The sequence below is a fragment of the Chanos chanos genome, chromosome 8 (assembly GCF_902362185.1).
Source record: "Chanos chanos chromosome 8, fChaCha1.1, whole genome shotgun sequence".
Taxonomy (NCBI): Eukaryota; Metazoa; Chordata; class Actinopteri; order Gonorynchiformes; family Chanidae; genus Chanos; species Chanos chanos.
The window spans coordinates 27,108,460-27,122,038 of NC_044502.1; the positions used below are offsets into that span (position 1 = coordinate 27,108,460).

Genomic DNA, 13,579 nt, shown 5'->3' on the forward strand with positions numbered 1-13,579 from the left:
TATAATTACAAATGATGTCAGTTCAGATATCAGAAGAGCTGAGACGAGACACATAAAAAGACAAAAGGAAATCTATAGAGAACAGTCAGAGATGAAAGTGAAAGTGGGGAACAGAAAGAAAGAAAGAAAGAAAGAAAGAAAGAAAGAGGAACAAGACTGTGTTGGTGACATATCAACACATCGATGTTGAAAAGAAAGGAACTAATGCATGATATTTCAACGTTTTTTTATAGCATAGTGTGATTATGTTTGATTATGTTTGAATTATATTTTATTATGTTAGCTGTAAAAGGCAATAGATTGAACAAACGAAAACTAAAATAAATTCCCCAAATACTAAACCTACCTTCTCCCATAACGAAGCAAGGCTGTGGAGCTCAAGCTGCAGGTTGTCTCCTAGATGTGCAGTAATACCACTGATTAACTCCATGTGTGTGAGTGTGTGTTAAAGGAACGCTGGGATTGACTGGGAGGGACGGCCTCTGTGAGGCAGTGGAGGAGGGGGTGAGGTGTCTGGATCACAGTTCTTAGAGGGGACAGTGTTTTTAATGGGCAGGCTAGTTCGTGGAAGTGATTGATTACAAATTCGTAAACACTCAGACATACATGCACATGCACACGCACACGCACACGCACACACACACACACACACACACACACACACACACACACACACGTATACTCACAGGTACACGCACACACTCACACACACACACACACACACACACCCCATTACAACCCCATAAAAGCTCTGAGATGTCAAAGTGTCTGTGTAGTCTCCTCTACATTCATGTACAAGACAAGAGGAGCAGCATCACTCTGAATGATACAAAACTGTCTCTAAATGTTAGGTGTGTAAAAAGAATTCATACAACTTTATTTTAATTATACTTTTTATGGGGCTGATTTTATGAATATCTGAGATATGACTCAGAATGTTCTCACACTCTGGCTAAATGTCATTCAGATTTCCTGGGAAAAGTTGTTTGCTTTGGATTTTATTAGAATATGGAAAGGTTTTAGGTTATGGTTGATTTGTTTTGGAGAAAAATCACGAGTTGGGTTGCGGAACTGTTTTCGTTCTGACTCAATAGGCAGTTAAGTTTTAATCAGACCTCTTGGGAAGGTCATCTGAAGGTCACCAAGGTCAACTTATCAGCCAAATTACTGAGACAAATGTGTTTTGTGTTTATCTTTATGCTACATTTCAGCTTGACGGCATTTCCTAATGTGGGGTGTTTGAAGGGTGAATAGAGGGTGACTACAAAAAGAATCCAGGCTCTTCACTCAGTTTAGCTAAAGCTAACAGTCTCTTATGAATGAGGCTTGTCTTATACTACAAAAAGCCGTTGAAATGTGTTAATGTTTGAAAAGTTTGTGTTGTGAAAGTTCTGAATTTCTTTCTGAGTCCTTTAGCACTTTGGACTATTGAAATTGAAAAGTACTCTAGGAACAAAATGTTTCTTTGATTATGCAAAAAAAGATTTATTATTACTGTCATAATTTTGTTATTATTGCAGTTAAGGTGGGTGATATAACTATAATTCCACATTCAAACCCTCTGGTCATTGTTCTAGAAGTTTGTGTAGAGTCAAAAACAATACATATTCTCTGGTCAAATTCCTTCACACAGGCTGTATTTACTCCTTTTTGTTTTGTATACCCATCCAGTTCTGAGAAACAGTTCAAACATTGTGGATTTCTATAATATTTTGTGTAAAATGTCTCTCTCACACTCAAGGCAGTGTTTCATGGCGTTTAGAAGTGAAGGACAGGCCATTCTTTGGACTGATGGTGTATTACTCATAGTTAAATATCAATAAGATCAGATAGACTGCAGAGTTAATGATTAGGTTGGAATGGAGAGATCAACTCAGGAGGTCAATGCTGCCAATGCTGTCGTTTCACAAACTCTCAAAGATGTTATGACCGTTTATAGGGTTTTCTCTGTGCTCGCCAACATATGCTTTGTAAATAAGTCAACAGAGGTCTTGTACACTAACCCATATACATTCATACCCCGACAATGCTTCAAGAGCCAAAGTTACACCAGAGGGTGTGTGTGTCAGTCTGTGTAATAGCTGCTGTTGACACGGAGAACATTTCCCTACTTCAGGATAACAGAGCCGTTAAAAAGACTGGGTGAGCTATTGATGCCGACAGGAGAATTAAACATTCACTCAGGTCAAGACCTAAAGCAACCCTTCGCCCCATCAGGATGGAAATCACTGGAAAAGGTTTAGTCTACATTTTTTTTATAATGTAATCTGATTTTCCACACATGTGCTGTGTTAAAGATTGCCTGAGCTCTGAAATGTATATCGTAAGCTTTTTGGTAGCATGCAAGTGCATTTCTGGTGACAGAGATGCAAAAGAGTAGAACACCTCTGGAGTTAACCTCACCATGAACAAATATAGTCTAGATCATCGCAGGACAACAGGTGCACCTCACACCTGGTCTGCCTTTCAGCTTACCAATAGACTTTTCCACTCAAGGACCATGCAAAACTGGTAGATAAGCATAACATCAGGAGAGAAAAGAGAAGAGAGAGAGAGACAGAGAGAGAGAGAGAGAGAGAGAGACGGAGGTATGCCATAAAAATGGGTGTGTCCTTGTGTAGCTGGCAGGTCAGAGCTGAAACATCTAATATTGCCTTTAAACAGGTTATAGAAGAACACGCAGTTTGTACGTTTATCCTCGGACAAAACATGAAATGCTTTACAAATTTATATTTATAAAAATGCATTTATGCACTTACATTTATAAAAGTTAATGATTTAACTTAACAGCGCAGTGCAGTTTGTTTCCTGACTGTTCACAGATTGTATCAAACTATTCAAAACAAAAAAGACCTGCACTGTGAAAAAAAAAAGCATTGATTTGACACAGGCTTAGTCATATGATACAGAAATGTTGCTATTTGTGATAAAGACATAAGACAAACACTTGTGGTTCCTGATTGTATCAGAGATTAAAGATAAATTCTGTGTGATAAACAGATTCTCAGAACATTGACAGTATCGTGGTCTTAAAAGGCAAATATCACTTCCTCCACGATTCTGTGGTTAAAAGAAACCTTATTCTGTATTACAGCCAATGACATTCAAAGATGATAATATTACAATATTCCTTCTAATTCATGCTTTTGTAGTCAAATACAGATTTCTGATCAATAAAGAAAATATAAATAAAGAAATAAGTTAGAGACAAAAATTACAACGAGAGACAATCCTGGGACTTTTATCATCCTGGGACTTCATCTTTTATCTTAAGATGACGGTAAAAGTTATGTGTCAAAGTGCTTTATGTTTGCAAATTGTTTCCCAAAATTGTCTTAAGAAACACGCATTAAAGAGTACTACTTGTAAAAGCAAACAAACAAACAAAACCCCCAAACAAACAAACCATTGAAAACAAAACAAAACAAAAACAATTGTGCTGTGAGGTGAAAAGCAGCTCTCTCTCCTAAAGGAATCATGACTTGGTATGGTTTTACACTATTCACCAAATAGATCCACCAAACGTTTCAGTAAATCTGAGGCAGACAGTGAGGCTGAGGTATCATCCAGGTGTACTCAAATGAAGTGGCACTTTTCGAAATGCACAGAAAGAAAATGAATGTCTTTAAGATGGCACTTAGAAAACAGCATTAACATTTACAATCAGTCGTCCTGCTGTAATGGGCTCCAGGTTTGTAAAGGGTGACATGTTGAGAAGATCTAGCTTTATTTCCTCAAAACTTCTTGGGAGGTTGGTCACAAAATGTTAGAGGTGGTCATATAGTTGACCTTTCTTGCTGTGAGACAGAGAGGACAATTTAGGGAGTTGGGGGGGGGGGGTGAATGAGAGAGAGAGAGAAGGAATCGGATATAATTATTGCTGAAACAAATGTTTGACGAAAAGGGAACTGTGTGTGTGTGTGTGTGTGTGTGTGTCAGTACCTGCATTTTGCTGTACACCCAGGGAAGGAGGCGCTGAACATTACTGTAGACTCCTGGCTTATTTCTTTGCCCACAACCAGTACCCCAACTCGTCACTCCAGCCAGATACCAGCGGCCATCGCTCCCCTTACACATCAGAGGACCCCCGCTGTCTCCCTGCACAAAAGCAGCGAGATAAACAGAGCAGATGTGAAAACTGAGACCGAGGGAAACTGAGATGGTGATGATTCAGAATGAGGGAACATAAGTAAAAAGAAATGCAAAAAATTTGCTTTTGATCTCATATTCGTGTTTAATTCACCCTTGTCAACAGCTGCAACTTTAGTGTTGCCTGACTGTAATTCAATCTCTTGTCCCAAGGTGGCAGCAGCTAGATTAATTTACTGAAATGACATTTCCAGACCACAGCAATATAATTACAAAATGTTTGTCAACCAACGATCCATAATAACACTAGTCAAGCCTGTTGCGGTTTGGGACACGTAGACTGAACAACCCATTTTTTAAAATGGTTATTTCTGGCTGGAATTCATAGAGTGCAACGCAAGGTGTAGCACAAGAACCAAAAAAAGTGTGTGTGTGTGCGCGTGTGTGTGCACGCGCGTGCATGTGTGTGCGTGCATGTGTGCTCACAGGTGTGTGTGTATGTGTGTGTGTGTGTGTGTGTGTGTGTGTGTGTGTTTGTATGTTTGTGTGTCTGTGTGTCTGTGTGTCTGTGTCTGCGTGTGTGTTTGTGTATGTGTGTGTGAGACCCACCTGACAGGAGTCTTTTCCACCTTGGAGATCACCAGCACACAGCATGTTCTCTGAGACACGACCTCCGTAGACTTGATAACCATTACAGACGTCTGAGGATATGATGTTTACAGACACGTCGTACAGGTAATGGGAGCTCTGAGCTGAATAAAACACAAAACACACAAACATATACACACACACACTCAGCACTTTAATATATACATCACACATACATACATCAAAATGTCACAGTCCCAAACAAACCAGCCCGCAGAAACAAACCTGCTCCATCCTCGGTGGTCCCAAATCCAGATGTCCAGCACTGTGTTCCTGGAGCGAAGTTCTGATCGAACGCTGGGAAACACACTGGTCTAACGTTCGCTGTAACAGTAAAAGCACATCACAGAATTATCAAATACACGTCACACACATATACGAATTAAAACCCTCAATTTTTTTTTCAGTGTTTGCAGTGATATCATTTATGTTAATTTGCATTACCAGTATTTTAGTGGATCTGAAAAAACAAAATTAAAAAAAAAAAGAAGAGAAAAAAAATGCAGAGATGTCATAAGGAATAGAGCCCAAACACTGCTAAAAACAAAAACGTAACGCTCGAGGAGAGAAAGGCAAAAGCCTTTTCATCTTTTGCCAGAGGAACGCGTTAAGACTCAGGAGTCAACCCACAGCTGTAATCCAGAGGCTTCTCTAATCCCTGGGCTAACATCAGGGCTCCTGTAAAACTTTTTAAATTTTAAACTTTGTCCTCCAAGTACAGTAAGTATTCCTCAGGTGTCCTAATGAATCCTCACTCAGCTCTCGACCAAGACAAAGAAAAAAGCTCAGAGACCACAACAGTGATCAGTTCACCAATCAGCTCTGATCACTGATCAGTTTTTGGATTATCCAATACACAGAACAACAGAGGTCAGACAGATTTGACTGTATAGAGAACACCAGTGCTGAACCCATAATTTAAATAGTAATGACATGGACATATCAAATCTGATTTTTGTTTGTTCATAGATATAGCTTTATGTTTTTAATGAAATATGAATATGTTGATGCGTGACCTATGTGCTGCTGAGTCTGTTGTAAGTGTGTGGTGAGAGAACTAACCAGACAGGAGAGCAGGCTCAGTCAGTTTGAGAAGAGCAATGTCGTAGTTGCTTGTGTCCGAGTTGTAATTCTCGTTTAGGATGATCTTCGATATGTAATATGGAAGGGGAAGGTTGTACTGGGACACCATTCCAATGTAGACTCTCCAGTAACTGGGATTCCGAGCGCCGTCCGTCTCTCTGAGGGTGAGAGGACCAGAAACATTGACAGTCTGGGCAGAGTCATTTTAGAGTCACATCTGGTACATTGCTGATCTAAGGTGACAAACAAAACCTGAAATCTGTCTCATTATGGCTATGGTCAGCCCTGAAACTGTTACTATTACTGTAACAGGACTGCTAAAGACAAAACCAAACCTCTGACCCCTGACCCCTGATCCCTGACCCCTCCTTTTACCACTCTTATGATATATAGGAGGACATGGGACCTATCAGAAACATGGTCCTAACTTCTTACTAAGCTAGTCTACTTCATTATAGATTTACACTGTGGGATCAGGAAAGAGACAAATCAATCAATCCATCAATCCATCAATCCATCAATCCATCCATCCATCCATCCATCAATCAATCAATCAATCAATCAATCAATCAATCAATCAATCAGTTATCTTTTATATAAGCAGGGCAGTAATACTGACTCAGGGAAGCAGTGTGCTGCCGTCACCACAAAGTCCTCTGCCACCAACGAGCCTCCACAGGTGTGTGATCCGACAAAGTGCAGGCTGACCTGCCAGGGCCACTGGCCCTGTGCTGAAATCTCACCTCCTATGATTCTAGAAGATTCTGACAGGCCACAGTCTATGCAGAGAGAGAGAGGGAGAGAGAAAGAGTGAGAGAGAAGGAGAGAGAAAGAGAGAGAGAGAGAGGGAGAGAGAGAAAGAGGGAGAGAGAGAAAGAGGGAGAGAGAGAAAGAGAGAGAAAGAGAGAGACAGAGAGAAAGAGAGAGAGAGAAAGATAGAGAGAGAAAGACAGAGAGAGAAAGACAGACAGAGAACAGGGTGTCACACTCTGAAGCTCTGTTACACCACAGTGTAAGTCAGTACAAACAGTTATATGGGTACCACAGCAGGACCACTTCATGAAAAAGCCACATCAGTACAAGTCTCTCTCTCTCTCTCTCTCTCTCTCTCTCTCTCTCTTCTCAGGTGGACAGACACATAATCAGCATAACCTCATTTCTCTCCTGTGTTAAAATGGGAGAATGAAAGACTCACTGTTGCATTGCAGAGTCACCGTCTGTTGGCCTGGGCAAGAACTGTGAATACAGAACTTAGATCAATACCATGGCATGTTACACAGCTCAGTCTTTGACTGTCCATTAAAGAGAAACAGGTGTCAGATCAGCATGTTACTCACTTCACCGGAGAGCAAAGTTCACAGAGACCATACTATGTGCTGGTACATGATTGACTTTAAAATATTGCACTTTTTGTCACTGTAATTTAGTGATTATAAAATACCTTTACCTCTGCCGGCACCTTTAACGTCTAAAGCATCGTTAATTCAAAATAATAAGTTGAAAAAATAAGGCTATAAAAGAGATCCACAAGAAATACATGACAATTCATCAGTGCCCTTTGGTACAATGCTGCTAGCTGCTCACAGCTGAATGTCTGTGTGTTCATTCTTCTTCCCACTGCTCTTTGTTTTATTTTGATGACAAATGAACAGAAAGTGTTCAACCCATGTCCTGATATTTTATGTCCATGTCCTCATATATCCTGATATTGCGAATCTCTCTTGCTCTGTTTCTTGGATAGCAGAACTGGTGGTGTGAGGTTAATGGTGGAAATAAGCTGTACCTCGTGCTGACTTTTCCCTGGATGTAGTTTGCAGTTTGGTTAGTCACACTGAGAAATGAGGCTGAATCAGATTTCATAGTTCCCGTTGTGTAACTCCTGAAAAACAAACAGTAAAGATACAAAGAGATTTTTTTTTCTAATCACGGTAGTCTATAAATGAATGAAAGGGTGTATGTGTATGTATGCATGTGCGTTTGTAAATGTGTGTGTGTGCGTGCGTGCGTGCGTGTGTGAGAGTGTGTATGTGTGTCAGGGGTGTTTGGGCATGTGTGTGAGTGTATCGTACCTTCTGAAGCCCAGTTGGGAGCACGTTTGGTCAGCCAGTGTTTTATCCCAGCCCTGTGAGCAGACCGGCATGTAGTTGTTGTTGGTCTTTGAGGTTGTGACTTGTAACTGATTTCCATCTCCAAAGCGCACTGCCCGGATGGACAGAGGAAAAAACATCACACCGTTTTATCACAGACTTTCTGCTGCTACATCTTCATACGGGCTAAGTAGATTTGTCGTAGAGCTATACTAATGAACATGAGTGACTCTGGAAAATGTACTAGCCAAACAACACAATACAGATAGATGAACTGACCACACCGACTCTCGTCACTGCCTCGCAAGCAGTCTTTCCGGCCGTCGCATTGGACCGTCGTGGAGGGGCACGTGTCCGGCTCAGGTTTCGCCTCTGAACCAGCCAGAAGAGAGGGGCCATAACGCACTGTGTGCATGTCAGAGGTCAAAGGTCAAAGGTCAGAGAAGTCAGCGGAACCATGACAACATTTTTTAAAAAAAAGATCACATCTGCCAGTGTCTACCAGTCAGACACATGGAACACATATTATGATGTTGCATACTGAAGCACTGACATGCATTAAAAGTTCACTTAAATAATCATGTAAAAGATTATATGTGGTTAACATTACATATCTCACCTCCTAACCAAATAGCAAGGGCAAGGACAGCCAATACAAGGACAAAGATTCCTGAACCCCCATAGCAACAAGCCTTTTTGTTTCGTTCGTAGACCTGTCCACTGCGGGAAGGAGCTGAGGAGTGATAAGGGTAAGGTTGCACAAGATTCAGAGAAATGACTTTTGCAGAAATGAGGTTCTTTCTTTCACATAGCTCTCTTCTCTCTTTGATTTAGTGTTGACTTTTGGTAATGGTGAGGTCTAGATAACTCAGAGCAAGTCTGTGATTTCACAACTTAACCAACCTAGGAGATAGTCAAACTTTTTTGCCAAAGCGTTGTCGACTTTCATCTCAGATGATTTTGCACTGTTAATAAGAATAGTTTGTAAAAGACAATCTGAGAGCTTGTTACAATGAGATTGTTCTGACTGCCTGTAGTTGATAACTTTTGTTCTAACCATTAATACTTAGTCACTGTTGTTTCTCTTTCAAACATTAAACTGGGCTCTGTCTCTTCCAAGTTATCTTTATTATTCAAAACGAGAGATGTGGGTAGAAATAATAATAATAATAATAATAATACAAGTTTATTTAGAGCCAAATATCACCATTTATAGTTTCGAAGGGCTTTACTTATCTATAACAAAGTCAAATCAAAATTATATTATACATTAGTTAGAGGTATGGAGAGAGTTTGCCTCCCTAATTTCCATAGGTAAACCATTCCGGAGGAAGGGAGAGCCGTAGGAAAAGGCTTGATTGCCAGCAGACTAATAGTCCAATACTCAAAAATTTCGAAAAGGGTGAACCTGCGTTTTAGCCATGTATATGGAGTAAATCAGGAGGTAAAGACCAGTGTGTGACATAGTTTTCACTAAAATATTGAAAATAAAGAGGCATTTAACCTGTTTGTGCATAATAATTTCATTCAATGTCATTTTATATAATTTCAAATGTTAAATGTTATGGGTTGGGGGTACGTAAGAGTCTGGGAATTGGAGTTTAGATTAACAAAAGAAAACACGAGGTGGAGATAATTTGGTAATGAAGTTGGGATATGTCATAAAAGTTTTAGTTTTCAGTGACTAGTCTATAGCTATAGGGTGTCACAGCTCTGTGGGTGTTACAGGTTTGGTACTACAGGATTTATTTATGTGTGTTAGTTTTGGGACTATGGTAAATATCAGGGGTGTTTGTGATTAGGACATAATTTGCAGGTATTTAAGATTTGAGATTAGGGTATAAATAATGGGTGTTAGAGCTTGAGGATTAGGGTATAAATAGAGGGTTTTACAAATTGGGATTAGGGTTTAACTAAATGGTGCCAGAGATTTGACATAAAGGCATAATTTATTGCATTAGAGATTTGAGATTAGGGTATAATTAAGAAGCATTAGAGATATTGAATTAGGGTATATCGAAGAGGTAATAGCAATTTGGGATTAGGATATATTTAAACACAGTTAGATGTTTAGGATTAGGGTATAACCATAACTAATGGTTGTTAAAGGTTTGCGACTAGGGTTTAATGTAAAGAGTCCGGGATTAGGATATCACCATGGACTATTAGAGGTCTGGGATTACAGTATAACTAGAGAGAACCTGTTGTGATTGGAGCAGCAGCCACAGGGGGTGGAGCCTGAGGTTGGCTGATGTAATATGCTACGTTTGGGGGGGTCTGTGGTGCTCCGATGAGTCCATATGGTGGTGGGGGCTCTGTGGGTGGAGTCACTGAGTTATAAGGAGGAGGAGCTTCACTCTGAAAAAAAAAGACAAAATAATGTGAAGATGACCAGAACTACATAATCAGTTCTTTCTTTCTTTCTTTCTTTCTTTCTTTCTTTCTTTCTTTCTTTCTTTTCCATATACAAATAAATTGATCCATCAAAATGTAGTGACATAGAAAAAAATGAAAAAAGAGAAGAATAAATTTTGAAACCTTTCTTTGCAATGTTGAATAAACAAAACCAACAGAGACCAACTTGTAGCCCAGACTCGTATCACCGTAATCTTTTTTCTGCGCAATGGACTGAATGTATTTTCAAAAACAAATTTAGGTGCCAGTGGAAAGTGAACTGTAGAACGATCAGAATATTATACTCTTTATCGGCACAATTCATCAATAGTAAGAATAGCCATTCAAAAATATATATATTAATATTATAAGAATATCATTGCCATTTTGTTCTTTTTTTTAATGTGTGTTGGGCTGGGCCATGAGGTGTTCAGTGACTAATGCTCACTGCCAGGGGACTGTACTGTGGCCCTTTGTGTTCGCCCGGTCTGCAGAGTCACAATACAACAAAAGTATAGCTCTATCACCCCTGTCCACTAAATCATTATGGAAATCATAATTTAATATATGGAGTCATAATTTGGCTTTGATATAATAATTTCAAGACCATACTTAATGTTCCCTTTTCTCCTTAGGAAACAGGCCTGAGGGTCTCACATTTTCCTCATTACACATGGTCTTCTCCTTAATCAGATTTCAGATGAGAGTAAATGATTCTACCATTTTTATGAAAGAGAGTAAAAACTTGAAACACCTGAACGAGGTGTGTTTCAGTTTACATAATAGAAACTTCTAAACACACACACACACACACACACACACACACACACACAGACACATAGAGATACAGACACACCCACTAACATCAGACACTGACAACAATGAGGTATGTTGTCATGGCAACAGTGGCAACTTTAAATGAATATAAACATTATGAGCTGCCAACCAGGAAGCAACTGTGGCGACATGAGAATATGAAATGAACCGTGAGATTTTTGACTGGACTGCAGACTGAGAGTTACTGAGTGATAGCCCAGGAATATGGATAAAAACCTGACAATATGGAATGAAAAGCTGAATACAGTATATAGACTGTAAAGTTGAATTATGAAATGAAAGTCTGAGAGTACTGAATGAAAACCTAGGAATATGAGTTGAAGTCTGCGAATATTGAATAAACCTTGACAAGATAGATCCGAAAATGAGAATATGTATTGCAAAACTAAGGAAATCGATTTAAACCTGAGAGTGTAGATTGACATTGAAACTGAAAGCTATCAGTTGGCACAGATAAAAATTGGAGCTCAAAAAACGAATTTGATGTTTATGCAAATGACGTAGTTGTGAGTACAGCAGAACAGTGCATGCATTCATAACCGCTTAACTTTGACTCTGATCCCCAAGACGGTCTGGGTCTGAGCCTCATGGAGGAACAAATGGAGGAACATCACTTTAGCCCAGTTAAACTTTTCTAAACTTCATCTAGACCTCAGGGTGGTTTCTGCAGGAGAGTAGTATAGAACTGATTAATGTGTGATTTTAGAGGCTTTGGCAGAAACTCAGGCCTATGGTTGTCTCCACAGGCATTTTTATGACTCACTTTTACACAGATTTATTCCCCAGGAATCTGACCAGGAGTCTCCCAGTAGAGACCTCCAATTCAGCCCAGTACTGGTATGTTCAGCCGATGTTATCTCCATGTCAGTTTTAAGATGTCTTTAAGCAGTCTCACTGTCAGAATTTGGCATACCTTCAAAGATCCATGGGATGCCCACAAACTTGAATCTATATATAATATTTAACTTACTCACGTCAGTATACAATGTCTCTAAAAAAGCTGTTGTTATAGTTGATATTATCAACATTTAGAGCTTTGACAAAGTATGGGGTTTGAATTAAGTCATACTTTCAGAACAAATTTCACTCAAGAAAACAGTTAGCATGTCAAATCTTATACATTTAATTTTTCTGCTGTGCCGACACTGAAAACATTGTGTGATCGTACTGTAACTAACAATGGAAATCACAGATAATCTGTATCTACGACAGTGTTAAATCTTTAATAGGACTTAGGGGCACAGCCCAGCAGTTGAACCTAATAACCATATGAAAAATTACTGATTAAGGGGATTAAGGAAAAAATGGAAAGAAACTAAGCACATACCTGACTGTCCTCCATGAATTAGAATGAAGTTATAGAGCTCTTGATCCAGAAACGGATTTGTTCTCCTTGTTTGTGAGACGAGAGCCTTTTTAGATTCACCTGTTGACGGCACGCATGTTTAATCATCATTTGTACAAGTACGTACACACACCCCACTCCCACCCTTCCCTTCTCGTCATCTCCCTTTCTCTCTCTCTCCCGTCTGTGTCTCTCTGTCACCTGTTCAACTGGTTTCACCAGCCTTGGCCATAGGGTCAGCTGGAACACACATATACACACCCTGCAAACAGTGAAACAGTCAGCTAAAATGCACACACACACACACACACAAACACACACACACACACACACACACACACACACACACACACACACACACACACACACACACAAACTTTTCTGTGTGATTATGTACTGTGTGAATAATTTATACATATTGTTGTTATCTGCCTGAACTGGACACATTTAGCAGGGTCATAGTCATACTTTATTGAATCTGAGGGGTAAACAGAAAGGTGTTGTAACTGTGCTGTGACTCACCCAGTTAAAGAGAGACAAATACATTATGACTCACTGTAGTCCACACAAGACTGTGGCTCTCTGTGGCACCTCACCGTGGAGTGAGAAAACAAGGGGTTGATGTGTCCAGATAAGGAAACAGAAAAGATGTAGGACACAGACTCTCTCTCTCTCTCTCTCTCTCTCTCTCTCTTTTTTTTTCCTGCCCCTCCTCCTCCCTTTGTCATTCTCTTTTTTCTGGGGGGGGGGGTCATGTTCACATACCTGACATTAGACACAAACCGAACATATGAAAGACTGCAAAAAGTTGAACCTGAATTATTTTGAAACTCACACCTAAAAACGGGTTCCATGGCTTGTACTTTTCCTTTTTAAAATGGATCTTCAAGGAAACAATTCAGTCATTGCACAAACCTGAGAGCATAATGTTGTGAAAGTCTAAAACCAGGTTTCCCTGTCATTGTGTGCCAGAATACAAGACACCATTGGCTTTTACCAAACACTGTGATGATCAGCATTATTTGGCTGCCTCCTTTATCTCTCTCATTTTACTGAGAAAAAAACTTACCTGAAGATCGTACAGAAACTTTGTCAT

General features: G+C 39.7%; 1 protein-coding gene across 1 annotated transcript; it reads right to left on the minus strand.

Moving 5' to 3' along the window:
• Positions 1-29: 29 nt before the first annotated feature.
• On the minus strand, positions 30-13,579 carry tmprss13b (transmembrane serine protease 13b). Its single transcript, XM_030783032.1, has 13 exons — positions 13,553-13,579; positions 10,109-10,265; positions 8,527-8,640; positions 8,187-8,312; positions 7,890-8,019; positions 7,604-7,699; positions 7,016-7,056; positions 6,440-6,599; positions 5,800-5,978; positions 4,963-5,061; positions 4,699-4,841; positions 3,943-4,098; positions 30-38 (listed from the first exon to the last, which is right to left on the minus strand). Exons 1-13 carry the CDS (start codon positions 13,577-13,579, stop codon positions 30-32), a joined length of 1,437 nt encoding a protein of 478 aa, XP_030638892.1.